Source organism: Sceloporus undulatus, chromosome 6, assembly GCF_019175285.1.
Source record: "Sceloporus undulatus isolate JIND9_A2432 ecotype Alabama chromosome 6, SceUnd_v1.1, whole genome shotgun sequence".
Classification (NCBI taxonomy): Eukaryota; Metazoa; Chordata; class Lepidosauria; order Squamata; family Phrynosomatidae; genus Sceloporus; species Sceloporus undulatus.
Window position 1 is genome coordinate 7,390,443 of NC_056527.1, and position 18,403 is coordinate 7,408,845.

General features: G+C 41.4%; 1 protein-coding gene across 4 annotated transcripts in view; it reads right to left on the bottom strand.

Moving 5' to 3' along the window:
• Positions 1-3,202: 3,202 nt before the first annotated feature.
• The window catches only part of LOC121934750 (mitogen-activated protein kinase kinase kinase 3-like), a 99,912-nt gene continuing 84,711 nt past the window's right edge, over positions 3,203-18,403 (bottom strand). For 3 of the 4 annotated variants that reach the window (XM_042475551.1, XM_042475553.1, XM_042475552.1), the window contains exons 11-17: positions 17,144-17,236; positions 15,216-15,428; positions 14,371-14,519; positions 12,821-12,952; positions 8,050-8,179; positions 7,080-7,257; positions 3,203-6,107 (exon numbers count right to left, since the gene is read on the bottom strand). In XM_042475551.1, coding sequence (XP_042331485.1) covers positions 5,879-6,107; positions 7,080-7,257; positions 8,050-8,179; positions 12,821-12,952; positions 14,371-14,519; positions 15,216-15,428; positions 17,144-17,236 — 1,124 coding nt within the window. In that variant the 3' untranslated portion in view covers positions 3,203-5,878. The remainder of the gene's footprint in view (positions 6,108-7,079; positions 7,258-8,049; positions 8,180-12,820; positions 12,953-14,370; positions 14,520-15,215; positions 15,429-17,143; positions 17,237-18,403) is intronic. The other variant, XM_042475554.1, reaches the window with a different exon arrangement.

An 18,403-nucleotide genomic window follows, 5' to 3' on the forward strand; every position in this document is an offset into this window, starting at 1 on the left:
ATATCACAAGGATAAAGGCTTTTAACAGTGGCATTTATGTTACAGAAGGGGACTGAAAATTGGGCTTTCGGCACACAGCCCAAGCGTCTTTCGCGCTGTGAATCGATTAGGGGCATGACATTTTTACACTTAGTGTGTGCAACACACTATTAAAGCACTATGAAACCACTTTAAACTGCCGTGGCTGCATCCCTGGGAATCGTGGACATTGTAAATATGTGAGTTAATTTCTCTTTAAGGTTTTGGGACACCTTAAGGCTTGCCATCTGTGATTTCAGGCATCCTTCCCTTGGCCAAGACTGAAATGGATGGACCCTCCCTACTTTAAATGAATCCAGAATTTGACTAATTCACTCTGATTATCGGCAACAGAGACACATACATCCAGCTCCACACTATCAGAGAATATCCATCCATAGTTTCTTCAGTGCATGCCTTGCACCCTTTACACTGAGTAGTATATACTGCATGAGGTCCAAGTTTTAAAAAGCATCTAGATTTCTAGTTCCAGGACATCATACACTGGCTGGGATTCTGCACTGTTTGTCTATAGTCATGTATAAGTCCTAGTGGTTCCCAAACTTTAGTTCGCCATAGGTTTTGGGCTTCAGCTCCCCAGATTCCTGACAGTTGGCCAAGCTGACTGGGGCTTCTGGGAGCTGAAGTCCAAAACGCATGGAGGACCAAACTTTGGGAATCACCAGGACAGTTTAGTCTGAAAATTGACCCAAACAGCCTGCCTCGGTTTATCCGTGGTTAACGCAAGTACAGTCAGCCTCCAGATTTGCAACTTTTTTTTACAGATTTGATTATTTGCGGAATTTATTAATTTGTTCTTTCTAGGAATCTCTAGTCCTCCCGTTCAACTCTGCTGGACATTAACAATAGTCAGGGAAGTAGCCAGGATTTTGGGAAGGGGGGGTCCAGACTAAGTGCCACCATTATAATGGGGCTTGGGTGCAGCAGCGCAGTAGCACACATCATTCATTTTTCTAATGGAAGGGGGGGGGGTCCAGACCCCAAGAACCCCCCCCCTTGGCTATGTCCCTGCAATAGTGTCATGCTGGAGGACCTAGAAATCCCTAGAGAAAATGCTTCCCTAGGCATTTGTAGGTCCTCCAGCACCATTCTGTGGTCAACATCCACAGAGTTACACTGGGTGACCTAGAAATCCCAGCTTGTGATCTCAAAACTACTGAACAGGATGCCAGCTATTTAAATAAATAAATAAGTCAAACCCATTCACAAGTGACTGCCAACATTATCCCTCTCCTCCCATCAAATGATAGAGGGGTGTTGTTTTTCCAGCTGCCTCTACAGACCAAATCACAAAAGACCACCTTACTCCAACCGTAGCCTCAAAACCCAAAGAGCTACCTTACATCCAAAGTGGTTTTGTTGGCTTCCTTATGTACCATTTGATGACTGTACAAAAGGAATCTTACAATCCACCTCTTTTATTATAGCAATATTCTTTTTCAGTGGGGAGAGACTATTTTTGTCTAATGGAAGCAGGGCAGCTAAAAATGCTAGTTTACAGCAAGAGTTTTAAAAGGCACCCATGGCCATGTCTAGATTATGAATTTCAAATAGTTTTGATCCTGTCTTAGAGTTTGTGATTCAAAAGCAATCTGATCCAAAGCCCCTCTTCCCAAAGAACTGCTGGAATTGTATATCTGTCCACAAGGAAGTATCACCAAAACGCTTTCTAAAACTTGCAGGGCTCTTAATTCCATAACCCTTGGAGAAGAGGCTGCAGCGGTTCTTCCCCAAGTTTAAATCAGAAGTTTGGATAGGTCCATGAAGTGGTAAGCAATTTAAAAAGAGCTGATCGATACAGTCAGGCAGTACATAGTTTCACTCTCATTTTTGTTTTCTTTTTGTGCAAGGAGCAAAAACATCACAATCCATATATATATATATATATGAACATATATAGTTTTGGAAATGACACTGCAAAGTTTTCAAAAGCAGAGTTCCTACTATACATCCAGAACTTGCCTTCTGAGAGGCTAAGGGTCTTTAAAAAATGTACAGCATATAGCCTTTAGGCTAGATCCAGACTTGGAGCAGAAATTAATGGGACTTGAGTTCCATTTATTTAGGTGGACTTACACTAAATAAAGTCTGGAACTAACCCATCGCCCCCCCCCCCCCCTTTTTTTTTTTTGTCCGTCTTGTTCTGTTTTGTACACCTGAATCACTTTTTGACAAAATAGTGTTTGACAAAATAGAAGCAAAGGCACCTGAGGAGTAATTCACAACTATTTACATACAATGAGATAGAGTGGCCATATATGCTGCAGCATGGGATGCCAAGACAGAAGAACCATCATCTCTGTAGGGAAAACAGCGGATTATCAATGCACCACTTTGGATAACTCAGCAAACCTGGGTAAGCCGAAGAATAATGAATAAACCAGGGATCCTGGTTTAACAACCTTCAAACTCATCGTAATCTCTGATTTTCTTATACACTGATGGGCTGGATCAAAGAAAGAAGTAAAGTTATACAGTAGTTGGTTGACTCTAAGGTTTCTGTTTCCCTTCTCTTTCATCTTTCAATAATGCAGGGTTTGGGTTACTTGGAATTTACAGTACCAGCGAACACATGGTCAACTGTGACATGACCCAAAGGAAGTAGCAAAGGGGTTGTATGGCTGGCAAGCTCTGGCATTAGTGGTAGACAAAAGGGTTGGCATTTCAGGGTATCGACCAAGAGGCAACAATCTCTCAGACTTCTGTGAACAAGGCATTCCTCACCAATCTCACAGACTTTGTAAACAGATCTTTCAAAAGTAGGTCAGTTTACAGCCCTGCCCAGGCCAAAGCCTCAGCCGCTGGACATTTCCATCCTGGAGCATTAACATTTCTCCTAATGTTCCCTATGGGCCAACAATTAAATCCAGATGGCAGGCAGGGTCTGGAACCAGCAATCTGCAATCAAATTAATTGGGGCAAGTATGTGCGTATTTGAGACCTCAAGAAAATATTGTCTAATCATCTTTAAGCTCATTCTAAGATTTTCAGAACCTACATGAAAATGATTTATGGTGTAGTTCTGATCCATCAGAATGGATGGGACATGACTTGAATGCTTAGCCAGGACTGGCTGTATTCCACTTAAGTTGAAATGCACTGTGCAGACACAAAAGTATTGATATCTGACACTAAAGTCAGCATCCTGAGGTATCTACACTAGGCTGCAGAGATGATCTGGAAAGTGTGTGCTTGGTAAAGGTCTAGGCTACATCAACAGGAGCAGTGTTTCTAGATCAAGGGAATCAGTATGCAAGGGATCTTGTAGCACCTTTGAGACTAAATGAAAGAGAGAAGTTGGTAGAATGAGCTTTCTTAGACTTGAGTTTACTTCCTCAGAGGATTCCATGTGAAGTATGCCCAGATTCCATGAAAATTGTTTTTAAGCCTGAAGAAAAATTCATGTATGTATGCAACTCATCAAGGATTTGGGTCTTTGTCATTTCCAGTGAAAGATGTATTTTTGCGTGCAATCTTTCCCTGAAGTAAGTATTTTGGGGTGGACTTCTGAACTGGATTAGTGCATGAAAAGTCTGGGAAAGTGCCAGACTGAATAAGTTCCTCCTCTTCTTAAGTGTAGAATGGAGAATTTAAATTAAGCTGAATATATTGCAAGATGTGCACATTTGCTCAAAATGCAACACTCACTTAAACTTAAACCACATAACCTAGATTATAACTTGACACAAACCTGGATTTGTTTTGGGGACAGATATAATATGGCCCCTGGGCCCACTAACGCATGACTTTCTTCCAAAGAGATTGCATTTAGCAGCATCAATCAACCAAGCGAATGGATGGCGAGACACTGACTGGCTGGCACTGCGATGGCTCTCTTTCTTTTCTGGACCAGTCAAGACAACATTTAGGGCTGATAGATCTGCCACACTTGGAGGCCACTGCACAGCAATACATTGTGGAGCTTCAATATGTGGGACATCCATAATATTTTCATGTTCCTTCCCAGAAGTTCATACAATATTTGTCCACTGGAACCTCAACACTGAGGGGAAAAAGCAGTGTGTGGGTGTCTAAAGCTGGTAAATGACTTTGGGGGGAATGCATTTGGCAAAGACAAGGACAATCATCCAACTAAATTGATCACAGTTATGGTAACTATATTATAATAGTTAACATATTTACCAGAATACATGGGTAGCCATGTTGACCCTAACTCAAACTCCAAAGCCCACAGAATGGTCTTACTTTTCTTATGCCAATCAAAAACAGCATAATCTCTGTACAAGATGTTTGTTTCAAAGGCTTCCTCAAAGAATGTTGTGACTTTTTGGTTGGCCTAATAAAAGTATTACTACAATATACTTTCAAATAGTTACTATACTATGTCTAGTTACTACACTCTTAGGAATTTAGCTGATTGATTACTCAATCGAGATATTAATCTAATCTGCCAAAATGTGCAGTATGCAATTTTGGAAGAGGTATTCCCCAAATCTCTCTCAGAAACAGGAGAGAATGCCTCTTCTAAAGTGACACTTGTTCCTGCAGTTTCTTAAATAACTTGCACTAAAATTGATTTTTTTAAAAAATTAAAAACTCAAAATGCTGCTGCCAAATTAATTAGGGGAAACTTTTTAATTTAGAAAGATATTGATGAATCAGAATTTGGAGCTTTTTAAATGTTATTTCCAACCCAGGGAAATACATTTTTAGGTATTTTCTCCAAATGACCCTTTGGCCTAAATCCAACTGCTAGAGTAACAACTAGAGCAGAACCAGTGTAAATTAATGAGTAGTAAACCAACATCTGTGTAAATCCTAATGATTCAATGGTTCTACTCTACTGGGGGCTAGTCTTTAGCAATTGGATTTATTATTAACTTTTATTTATAAAGCGCTGTAAATTTAGCCCCTGATGTTTCATTTGGTCCAGCGAGAAATGCCAGGCAGGAGATAGTGGCTTTCCCCAGACCCTCATTTCTCAAACACTACAAATCTCAAACATATAGACTAAAATATAATGCAGAAACAGATTGGTGTAATCCACATCATAGGAAACATTTAATAAAGGGCTAAGCAAATGCTTCTATTACAAGTGGGCCAGTTATGACTAATTTCCTTTGGGTTGAAGGAAAAGATAAATAGCTTTGGAGGACTTCCATACGATTCTGGTGCAATCTCTGGACTCTTGATCACTTTGGGTTGGATCACTGTTATATATTTAACCACCGGTTATAATTACCACCTAAAATACAAAACAGCTCTGTTTCACCTCCTGCTCCCAAAAGCTGGAGCTCGTTTTATGTGCATCAGACTTCCTGCGATGAGTCATGGCTTTTCCATGCTCAGACAGAGGCAGGCAGATGCCATTGTTCATTTGCTCTGGGTTTATTTCTACTTGCTTCATCCAGGCGTCCTTTTCAATGGCTGCCAGCCTGGCAAGAATGGCAAAGCTCACTGCTGAGTGTTGCTGCTGTTCATTTTGCTCTTTTCAACCATTTTACCAGGGTGTGCCTGTCAGCTGAGAAGAAACTCAACTTTCTCCATGTTGTTCTTTAATGGCTGTGCAAGTCCATTATGGCCTAATGAGGGGCCAATACAAGCAGAGAATCCACTGGCCTCCATAGTACAGCATGCACCCATCAACCTCCACAACATCAAGATGGCTGGAAATGCAGCTTAAGAGACTTGGCAAGATGACTGCTGGTTGACCAACATGGCATGACTGATAACAATGCAGCACATTTGGGAATAACCCAAACAGGAAACTGAGGTTGAATTTAGAAGTGTGCAGGTTCTTTTTTGTTGTGGTTGTTGCTCACTTTACCGTTCTTGTGTGAACTTTGTGTCTTTCCCATCCCTCTCGCAGGATGACCTGCTAGAGGCTAAAGCTCACAAAAGGATGCCTCAGTAGGTCTTCTGCTGTGGGTCTGCGCTTCTCCTCCACAAAGATCAGCTTGAGGAAGCCGCGGCAGTAGTCCGAAACGCCATCTGGAAGCTGGGGCTTTGTGGGCTGCGTAGCAATCTTGAAAATGGCAGCCATGGCTTCAAATTCTGCCCAGGGTGGTTTTTCAGTCAACATCTCAACCACAGTGCAGCCCACGCTCCTGAAGAAGAATGCCAGGAGAAGAAAAGGATGAGGAAGGATCCAACCCAAATTTATTTTAGCTGCTACAATGATTTAAAGTATACAAAAGTGCCCAAGCACTCCTTGCTGATTTTTTCTTACACCTGCCCTATAAGGAAAATTAAAAGCGATTGACTAAATGCCATCAATTGAACTTCATGGCCAAAGAGAAGATGGGGACAGGAAGGCTTGAAAAGAGCTTGGACCAGTCACATTAGTGGACTACAGTTCCCACAGTCCCCCTGCAAGCATGGGTGCTGGCCATATTAGTTGGAAGATTCTAGGAGCTGTTTCTCCAAAAAGTAACATTTCCAAACTCTGGATCTGAATGATGCTATCAACCTTCAAGCCAAACCAGTGCTGTCAATACGCATGAGCTCCATTTAATAAGATTATCACATGTGAAAAAAAGATGGGAGCAAAGTGGATCATTCCCATCCTTATTCTGACTTTATCGCACGATTGCACAAAGATTATCACACATGTCACAGTTATCCCGTCATTATTCTGTCAAAGAAATGGAATTTTCCATCACTTTTCAGTAACAAACTTCCATTAATGAAAAGTGAAGTGAAAATTCCACTTCGTTGATGAGATAAGCACAATGTCATCTGATAATCTTTGCATGATAAGGATGGGAGGGATCCGCTGCGCTCTTGTCCTTTTTCATGTGTGATAATCTCCTAAATCACACAGCCTTTTCACAGGATACTGACTTCACACTCATATTTGAGACAAGAGTCCCTCAGAACACAGTTGTATCCCAGCTACATCTGTCAATTAAATTTACAGCGAAAGTCTCCCACAAGATTCTAAAATGCTCTTTAGCCTTTAAAATGTAAGAATTTAAAATATGCTCAAAGAAATGGATTAGAGAATTCTGGCACAGAGCACTGCAGCTAGTATTGCCTCAGCATAGGACACGTCTCTCCAGGATAAAATGACCATTTACCATACATCTGCCTTCCTTCCGTATCCTTCCCCACTGATCACTTCAGGGCTCATCCAGTATGGAGTCCCTGTGACAGATTTCATCCCCGTTCCGGACATGCAGATGGTCTGAATGCGTTTGCTGGCACCAAAGTCTCCTAGTTTCACATTCCCAGCAGAATCTCTCAAAATGTTGGCACCTAAAGGGGGTAAGAAAAAAAAGACAAGATGAAAATCATGTCCAAAACGGAAGCCCAGCAGCAAGATTTTGCACCTGATGAGTTCCTCTCTTAAACAAAATCCACTGGTTTGTCAATGCCTGGCAATTCATAATGACATTCCTTGAGTCCCTGTACTGGGAGAAAGACGGGATATAAGTAAATAAAATAAAATAAATCCTCATTCCCCCCCCCCCCACCAAAACCAGTGCACAGTCCGCACACTCGATGGATCATCCGGCATTTCCACCCTGACTTGGAGCAACTGGGGACTCTTTTTACTCCAGAGAATCACCCTGGAGCATGGATTGGACCCGTATTTCACCCGTTTTGGCCCCATGCATCATCTCAAAGGGTAAATGCAGGAATGGAGCAGTAACACTTTTTTTTTTCATGCGGACATGGTCCTGGCATCCAGCTTTGCTCTTTCGGGTATCTTCTTAGCTAATCAAAACTAGCCTTAAGACCTACACCAGAGATGGTGATTGTCCAGCCTGCCAAGACCTTTTATGTATCTCTGCCTATCACCCATCACTAGGGGGGGAAATATGGTCAAAAATGTGCCATCTGATTCCCAGAGCCTCCACGGGGTTTGATTCTCCCATCTAAAGCTACTCCATTCCTTACATTTGGGGCCCAAAGTGACATTGCTCCCAAACTAGAATCTTTCCTGTCACTGCAAAAACAAGGACTGAGTGCAGCCCATAGTAATCAAAGTAGTGGTGGAACATGGGGCAGGTTACCCCTCTCTGTGCACCTCTAATCTACACCTACCTTTGATATCCCTGTGGACAATCATGTTGCTGTGTAGGTAGAAAACCCCTTGCAGGATTTGCCTGGTGTACTTCCGAGTCACGTTCTCTGTTAGGGCCCCATAGGCTTTCAGCTGATCTTTGATAGAACCCTATGAGATGCAAACAGAACAAGGCACTGTTAATTACTTTGGGGTAATTTCTGATTGTCGTTAGATGTTTTGAAAGTTAAAAAAAAAGATAAATCTAATAAGTGTACCTCAATGTAGAAATGCACCTATAACACATAAGGTTTTTACCATTATATTAGAAATAACTTTGTCTCTGCATGCTAAATTATACTGTGTCTTTTATACTTTCACTCTCTTGTATCTTAAATATTTTGTGACTACAGTGGAAAAGTGAAATATTATTAGTTGTAACAGGGAACATCTGTTCATCCAAATGTTTTGGACTATAGCTCCCATCATCACTTACCATTCCACCTGGTGGCTGAGGATTTTGGGAGCTCAAGTCAAGAATATCTGGTTTGCTAAACTTTGCCAAGAGCATCAATCTTGCAGTGACTGTGTGTAGGAAATGAGAATCCAGTTTTGAATCTGCTTGCAAATGCAACCACCTTAAGCATGTGGCTGGATGGCTATCTCTCGGGGATGCTTTGATTGAGAGTTCCTGCATGGTAGGGGTTGGACTGGATGGCCCTTGCGGTCTCTTCCAACTCTACGATTCTATGAAAATTCTGTTCTATGTGCTTGCTCCCACTGAGCTCACAAGCACTTCTATGAAGCATGAAGTGCCTGGAAAAGTCACTTTTCTTGGCTACTACTGTACCCACAATTCCCCCAGCAGCACAGTTTCACTAGCCAGGGGATTATTTATTGATCCTGGAATTATATCTGCCTTTCTGCCAGGAGTGGAATGCAAAGCTGCTGCCAACATGAATGAATTCATTTAATTTTATTACTGCAATCAGATTTTTAATTGCATCTTCGGGTTCTCCATCAGGAGAAATGCAGGACTGAAATGAAATGAGGTAAATAATTTGAAAGTTTCCAATAAATATGTCTTTTACATAATAAAATACAAATCAAACCAATTATACCACTGAATTCAATTCAAAAACAGCAGAAAAAATAATAAACAGTACAACACTTGAAGGAACCAGGATGGTGTAGTGGCTTCATGTTGGACTATGACTATGCAGAACAGAGTTTGATTCCTAAGTCAGCCATGAAATCTCTGGGTGACCTTGAGTAAGTCACTTGCTCTCAGCCTCAGGGGAAGGCAATGGCAAACCTCCTCTGAACAAATGCCAAGAAAATCCCATGATAGGTTTGTCATAAATTGGAGGGTTGCCATAAGTCAGCTTTGGCGTTACCACAAACTGGAAACAACTTGAAGACACACAGCACGCACGCACACACACACACGTTTGAAAGTTCGTCTCTTTTAAAATGTCAGACCATTATCAAGAAGTTAGTTGCCAATGCCCTGCCTGAACAGAAAAGGATTCTGGGAGTTGTATTTCAAGGAAAAAACTTTTCCTAGTTTTACTGCTATGCACATGGATAGTAGAAACATAACTTTTCTGATTTCCTTAATGGCCGCTGCTTAAAAAAGTAGCCTGGCTGTGAGAGGAACCAAGACCTCAGAGCATCAACTGACCAAACAGTAAAAATGCTACATGGTTCTCAGTGGTAGCTGTGCATGTCTGGGGTGCATCATGTGCCAGCCTATTTCCCACTAGTTACAAGGCAAAACAAGCCATGACTGCCAAATGGAAATAAAATCTTGTTAGGCCAAAGCACTAGTTCTTTTGCAAAAGAAAAACAAATATGACCATCTGTGTCATTCGGAAACCACTGTTGCTCAAGCCAATGTGCTTCCTGGATGGAAAAAAAGAGATTTTTTTTAATAAAAAATCTTTTGTTGTCACAGAAGGAACAACAAATGCCAATTACACCGTGCAGTCCATTCACGAAAGGTCATCCGACAAGTGGACATATATGCAACATTCTGAATATATAGAAATGCAACATTTCTCTAATTCCAGTTCACTCTCAGTTTGCTATTAATTGTACTAGTCTAGCCCCAATATGTCCTCAAAACCTAGCTGACAGGACAAAAAGTCCTGTAAACTAATGAAAACCGTGTTTCAGAAAGCTAGGATAACTTCCTGTGGATTCTTCCATTAAACAGTTTTTAAATGCTAGGTAATATTAGCTGTACTGCTGGGGAAAAGGAACATGCTGTTCTCATTCTTAAATGTGTGTGTGTGTGTGTGTGTGTGTGTGTGAGAGAGAGAGAGAGAGAGAGAGAGAGAGAGAGAAAGCATTGTTGCAGGTTCCAAAGCAATGTTGTAGGTTCCAGATAATAACCTTGTAATATTTTCTTAATGAAGCATGCATGCATATAATGGTTGGCATCCTATAAGGGATCTTTGTCGGTATAAGTTTCCCTTATGTGTGCATATGTCCTTTTCCGGCTGCTGCAGGATTGCAAAAGCACCTAGCTACATCCCTGTAGCCAGACATGAAATGATGACATTAACACTGAAATCACTGGGGTTCTCCAGCAGTCTCTGCACTGCTATAATCATTTTACATCTCACTATGGGGAGGCAGCCACACATTTCTGCAATCCTGTGTGCTTCCCACAAAGTAGGGATTAGCCACACAGGGAGCTTTATAGGCTGTTCAGTATGTCAGAGGAATGGTACATGGCTCAGCCAACCATAGGTACTCATGCAGATGTAATGCATTATGCTATGCTGAGCCATGCAGGACTGCAGCCAATACACTTATATACACCATATATAGTCAACTATAAGCTGACCTCATGTATAAGTTAGGGGCAGGTTTGAAAGCCAAAAGCGGGATTTTGGTATGTCCCAAGTCAAGGGTAAAACATAGGTGCATGTAACAAAGCAGCTAAAGGATGAAGCAAAGGAAAACAATGCTGAAAAACTTACAAAACTCTAGCAGGCATAACTGTCTGTGCTCACACTAAAGGCTGAATGGATGAGAAAGTAGAGGAGGGTCAGTGCTTCAAGGACAGATCACACTCTTGCTTTTCATGGAGCCCTGGTGGCGCAGTGGTTAAATGCCTGTACTGCAGCCATTCACTCAAGACCACAAGGTTGCGAGTTCAAGACCAGCATAAAGGGCCCAAGCTCGACTCAGGCTTGCATCCTTCCGAGGTCGCTAAAATGAGTACCCAGACTGTTGGGGGCAAATTAGCTTACTTGCTGTTCACCGCTATGATCTTTGGAATAGCGGTATATAAATAAAACAAATTATTATTATTATTATTATTATTCACCAGGGGATGGTTTTTTTTCTTTAAATAAGAGTTAAAGTATAGTATTTTACACTGACCCATAGAAAAATTGGCTCAGGTTTCTTGGGCCAATTGTTTTACCTAAATGTCTAGACTTATACATGAGTATATAAATAAATCCTTCAAATGTAGAAATAGCTGTAAAACTGTTCCAGGGAGAGTTGAGGGGCCATAATATTATAAGCTTGCAGGAGAGGAGTCATGATGATTCCGGCTGTAGATAACATGTGGCCAAACTCTTAGCATGATTTTGTGGGTCCCTATTTTTGTTCTGTCCCTCAGATACCACCTCCATGGGTATCAGGTTCTCAGATGAAGAGGCCACCCACTCCTTTCCTAAAACACCTTGTCCACACTACCCTTCATAGAACTGAATCAGTCCTTGGCTCTCTTTGTGGTGGGTGGGGGAGTAATGTTTCCAGAAGTGCAAAGACAAACCTGAATCACAGGTTTGATGAAGGTGAAAACAGTACAGCGATTAAACAACAACAACAAATATGTATGTGCTTACCACAGATTGTGAAGTTGCCATCAAAATAAACCAACCTGCTTAAAATGTTATCTCTGCACATCGTTTGTATCAGTTGACAGGATTTGATCCCTACGCAATGTCTGTTCAAATAGGAGTGCTTGTCAAATTATTTGAGAAATGGAAGCCTACATGGGCTTCAGGAAGAAATCTGGTAGTAGAGAGGACAGGGTGTGGGTTAAAGTCTGAAAGGAAGGGAAAAGAGAGAGAAAGAGTGGTGGACGCAACATGTGTATCCTTTGCCTCTGGACTGATCATTTTCGCCACTATTTGGAGTTTTGCGTATCTCGTGATAACATATTTTGTATTAAACAAGGTGCTAGTGGTAATATTTAAAGCCCAACATGGCTTGGACCATTGGATACCTGAAGGAATGCCTGTCTTTATGCATGTCTGAAGAGCCAGCGTAGCATAGTGGTTTGAGTGCTGCACTATGATGCTGGAGACCAGGATTCGATTCCCCGCTTGGCTTTGAAATCCACTGGATGACCTTGGGGAAGTCACATATGCTCAGATACAGGGGAAGGCAATGGGAAACCTCCTCCAAACAAATCTTGCCAAGAAAACCCCATGGTAGGTTTTCCTTGGAGTCACAAGTAGGAAATGACTTGCAAAAGCAACCAACAGCCAGACTGAGGTGTGTTAGAAGTGCTCTCTTTTTTGTCCCATTTGTGGGGAGAGGGATCTTCTCACCTGTGAGAACATGGGAAAGAGCCTTCTCTGCTGTGGCACCCCAAAAGTGGAATGCCAACCCCTGAGGCCTGCTTGGTGCCAACACTGGCTTCACTTTGGCACCAGATTAAATCATGGCTTTGTATTAAAGGCTTTGGAAATCTTTGGATATGGGTTGGGATACAAATATATGAGATATCTGGGCTTCCTAAAAGCACAGTCCCTTCAAAAATGCCTACGCATCTTTACTTACCCCTGGCATATATTCCACGAAGATGGACAATTTCCTCTCCTCAGGGTCCCGCAAGCAGCCATAATACTGAACTATCCTCTCATGGCGGAGGGTTTTAAGCAGCTGGATCTCACATTCTAAAGCATTCACCTCCTGCAGTAAAAGAGAAATGGTTACAGAGGAAAAAGGAAGAGCTGTAGGTGTGACTATTTAGTGCAAGGTATACAGCACACATAGTTTCCGTGCAAACACTGGCCTAAACTTAAGATCCTGAAGATCATGCTCCAGATTCCCTTGGAATCCTGACAAACCTCACCAAAGGGAAGGAAAGAAATATATAGCTTCTGCCTGATTATCTTTTCCCCTCTGACTTCTTCTGTGCTAGTTTACCATGAGCAATCATAAAACTTGTAAGCCTTATCATTACTTCATTCGTTTTCCAGAACAAGTGAGTCCTGCCAAATGCACTGGTGGACTAGCCGATGACATTCTTGATCCTGTTTTGAGAAGTCTAGGGACTGTGCTCTCTCATGCTTTCAGTGGCGGTCTGTACAGTCAAAACTGGTGTGCCAGCTGTGTCCATTCCTTGAGACATCAGATGTGGCTAGGATAACCCATGCCTTGATTACATCCCATTTGGATTACTGAAAAACATGCTACATGGGGCTGCCTTTGGAAACTGTTCAGAAACTCCAGCAGGTTAAATATGCTGTAGCCAAGTTTCTGACTGGGATGGTTATAGGGACCATATAACACCCTTGCTGAACCAACTCTAAAGGCTGTTGATCCATTCCTGGGAAGAATTCAAAGTGGTGGCTATGGCCTTTAAAGCTCTTCCCAGGTTGGGTCCAGACTATCTGAAGAGCCGTATCTCCCTATATGAGCCTGTCCATGTGCTAAGATCTGCAGGTGAAGGCTTTGTCTCAGTCCCACCACTATTTCCGGGACACCTGGTGAAGGCATCAGAGAAAGACTTCTCAGTTGCTGCTCCGAAGTTGCAGAACTCCCTTCCCCAGGAGGTCCAGTTGGTTTCCTCCCTGCTGTCTTTCCCCTGGCAGATAAAGACCTTTTTATTTAAGGAAGCTTTTGGTTGCAGCAGATAAAGTTTTCAATGAGGGTGCAGTGGTTTTATTATGTTTTAAAATATATTTTGATGCTTTCGCATTAACAGTTTTTAAATTGTATTGTGCTTTTACAATGTTATACATGGGCTCACATCCCATGTTGAGGGAAAAGTGAGATATATAATAGATAGATGATAGATAGATAGATAGATAGATAGATAGATAGATAGATAGATAGATAATTCATCCTACTGATTTGACTAAGGATGTAATTGTCCTGTTTTGGTTTGCTTGTTTTGTTTTTTAGTTTTATCTCACTTTCATTGTAACCCACCTAGGAGTCATTTGCTCCTGTACTATATAAATCTGTTTTAAAAGAAAATAAAATACATGAGGGGAAAGCCTAGCATTTATGAAATACCCTCTTCTCCTGCTGTGGATGGATAAACAGACAGATATTATTTTAGAAGCATTTTATGTACCATCCTAGCCTATGCACATACTCACTTTGCTTGTCTCTTGGCTGTCGGGATCAAAAGGCACCTGCTTTACAGACAGTTCTCGGCCAGTGTCAACATCATAGCAAAGGTAGACTTCTCCAAAGGCACCTCGGCCTAGTAATTTCCCAAGCCTCCAGTTCACGGGGGCTTGCAGTGCTAAGGGAGAGGCAAAAAACACTGTCAGAAAAAAACAAACACAGAGACTCATTAAAAAATCACAAAAATCCGAAGTCTCCTAAGTCCAAACCACCTATCACTCAGAGAGTTGTGCAATCTTCTTCTTCCTTATGGAGAATACAGGTTTTTTTTAAGAAGGCAACAAAAATACACTTTCTTTCCTAAAATTTCTAGTTCTCATGGTGTATATTTATTGAACGTATATTCCCACATTTCTGCTGAGATAGGATTCAAGGCAGCTTATTTATGGTAGCATAGTCTCTTCACAATGGAGAGAGAACAAAGATGTGATCTTAAGCAATATGTTTATTTAACAAACATTAAGTTTGTAAAAGTTAAGAAATCCTGATTGCAAAAGAGCAAAACCTAAACAACTACAGTACATGTTGCTGTTGTGAAGGCATGTATGCATTGATGTTCTCACAAGAAAGTAGGTCATCTCAGTTCTGATCTACTAAGATGAACAGTGGAACCTTACTATATTAAATGTACAATAATCCTTTTGTGTCCTATGAATCATGCAAGCCAATTTATCTGAACAATGCATCAGACTTCCTCCCAACCAATGGCTGATTTTCTATCTCTGGGTCAAACTCAAGTAAGGACGTACTACAACTAAGGACCCATATTGTAATAAAAACTCCATCCAGATCCATAAACCCAATGGAAACCCACCAGGAGGTAACCTACTGTTCCTAGTCTTGTCAGGAGGAGAGCCAAAGCCTTGGAAGATTTTGTCACAGTTGTGCCACCACTTGTTGCCTCCACGTTCCTCGTACCGCAAAGTGACAAGCTTGTTGTCTCCGTTAAAGCTCTTCGTTCGGCTGGATGGCAGAAGCTGGAACAGGTTCTGTGGTGGAACGTAACTCCTGGGGAAGGTTCTTCGGCCTTTAAAAGTGGTGGAGAAACGGGAAGAAAGAACCCAAATCATGGTTGGATCAAATGGATTGCCTATGCTGCTAACACTGCTTTAAGACCTCCAAACGCTCCCCAAAGACAATGCATGGGACTGTAATTTATAACTAAAACTGGGGCGAAGTTTATCCTCCTATCAGACTGGATGACTACCTATGGTTTTGGTTTCACTTTCTTCACTACACCACGGTACGAGGAACTTCATGAGCTACCTGGATTTGTTCTACTTCTTCATCCTTTAAGACACCCTGCATATCTGCTCTCCTACAGTTGGGGACAACTAACAAGCAGTACTTAGTTACAGAGATGCAACTGTGTTAAATTGCAAGATGCAATTTTAAAAAGGCCATTGTATAGTAATAATTGTAAGGGAAAGCAGCAGCCTCTCCGCTGTTTGCTTATGTGTTGTTATCATTCTGAAAACTGTTCCTTCTGTTGTCAAGATGTCCAGCCTGCCTCTTTATTAAGGGCATTTTCAGAAAGCTAAATTGCTCCTCAGTACTGAGCTAAGTAATGGACTCATAATATTCAGGCACATATTCTCTTTTCCTTGCTGCTAGATCCTGCCAAGTTTGATTAACTGTGGAGGGCACAGAACAACTTCAGCTTCAAGAAAATGGAAAGAGCCTCTTGAGAATAAAGGCCACATAAAGGCCATAAAGGCACAAACAGTGACATATGTCTGAGTTGGTACCATCTGCAGAGAAGGGAGAACCACTGTTTTTTCTTCTAAACTCTTATCTTATTAAAGGTATTACCTGCTGGTGGACTTTATATTTAATTTTTTTTCTTATGGATCAACATACCCAATTTAATTTTTTGAGTCACACAGTTGCTCCACTCTAATACAGGGATGGGGCATTTTGGCCCTTCAGATGTTGCTGAAGTGCAACTCCCATCACCATTGGCTAAGCTGCTGGCTTAGGCTGATGGATGTTGTAGTCCAGCAGTATCTAGAGTGCACCAAGTTGCACCTAATGACCCCTTAGTGCACCTCAATCCTGTATGTTCAGAGCCAGCTGATGTGCCAGTGTTCTAGCATATACATATAATAAACCAACCATATGTTCACATTGTAACACCTGAAGCAAAAACACACAGAGAAGGAACCATGTCTACCCAGCCAATTCATTCCTACATTAAACATTAAACCAGTTTCTTAAACTTATTTGCCCAAAAGGACCCATCCTAAATCTATTAGCATTGACTGCATCCTCCACAGAAAAAGACACAGATATTCTTGCATGTTGTTTCTCTAAGTTATTTATGTAGTGGAAGCACAGATCTCACATTGGATTCAGAAGAGAAAATGAATATGATATTGTATATCATCCCCTAAAGGCACTTGTAGAAAAACACGACTTTCCTTCCTCTTAGATCATACTAGGAAGATAGGATAGCAAGATTGTAGTGGTTTCCAGAAATCCATCATGGATTATTAAGAACTGACAAAGACACAGTCTATGCATATCTTGGCTAACGGGCAGCATTTGAGTTTCAATTTTATCCTTCTTTCAAATTATTTTCTATGCCCCTCACACCAGAGGCCCCATGCCCAAGTGGGTCCTGATATACAGTTAGAGAAACAACATGCTAGATTGAGCTCTCACAAGTTCTAGTCCTGGACAAAACCCGTTGGATAAACCCCAAAGTACTGTACATGCTTTCTCCAGAAACAGCAGTCTTACCATCATTGTAGTCCTTGCGACTCTGGGAGAGATGATACTGTCTTGGGAAGGTGCCTCCTTTCCCAAATCTCTCACAGAATGGGATATCAAAATCTGGCAAAAGACAAAACAAAGTTAAACCAACCAACCAAGCAAGCAATTTTTAACGCTTTACCTACTACACATTTGCCTAATAAAAGCCAAGATGGCAGTATCTATTTCAAAATGGTATGAGCCCAAATCTGAGAATAGTTGGGCCCAACCAAGGTTTTGAGCCATGGTTTTGGGATGTTCTCAGTGTGGAACCACAGCTTTAGGTTCCTTTTACTACATATCCTAGAATCTCTCAGCCAGCATGGCCTGGTATGATGCCGACTGGAGGATTCTAGGAGTTGTAGTTTCCCCAAAAATTATTTCTCAAAGCTCCAATAGAACAATACATTACATTCTCAGTTCTTTTACAGGATTTTTTTGTTTTGTTTTGTTTTCTAAAGATGTTCCTGGCAAGAGTGTAAAAGTATTTAAAGGGCCACTGTTATCACCATTCCACTCACTCCTTCAACAGCTGCATTTTACTTTTTAAAAATATGTAAAACCATGTTGTGAATATATTGTTTCTCCTGAAATTCCTCTGTGTCCAATATGCTTGCTGTTAGAACATTTAGCTGCCCTTCAGAGATATGATGGCTGGCTCAAATGGAAGGAAGATATATGCCCATTTGCCTGTCAATCAATCAATCAATCAATCAATTTTGCAAAAAAGAAAAGAAAAGAATATGCTGCAAGTGACAAATGAGATACAATCCAGAGGACTGCCAACACAGCAAAACCCAAGCAGCAAACGCCACGTTTCCTTGGCTTAGAAAACGAATGCAAGATAACTTACTACTGATTTCTCCATCTTCCACTGTCTAATTTCCTAAAAGGTATATTTTAACTCAGCGGAGCATTGGATTAGGACTGTGGAGACCAGGGTTTTATTCCCCTGCTTAGCCATGGAAACTCACTGTGTGACTTTGGGCAAGTCACACACGCTCAGCCCCAGAAAACCCTGTGACAGGCTCACCTTAGGGTTGCCATAAGTCGGAAAGAACTTGAAGACACAAAACAGCAATAAATCTGTTTTACTTATCCATTCCACCCCATTCATCAGGGCCGGTACTATCATTAGGGAGATGAGGGGGTGGCGTATTTTGGGTGTCATAAAGGGTCAACACTTATTTTCTTTATTATGGCTGTTTACAAAAACTGCCAGGGAGCAGTTGCGTGACTATTATTTGC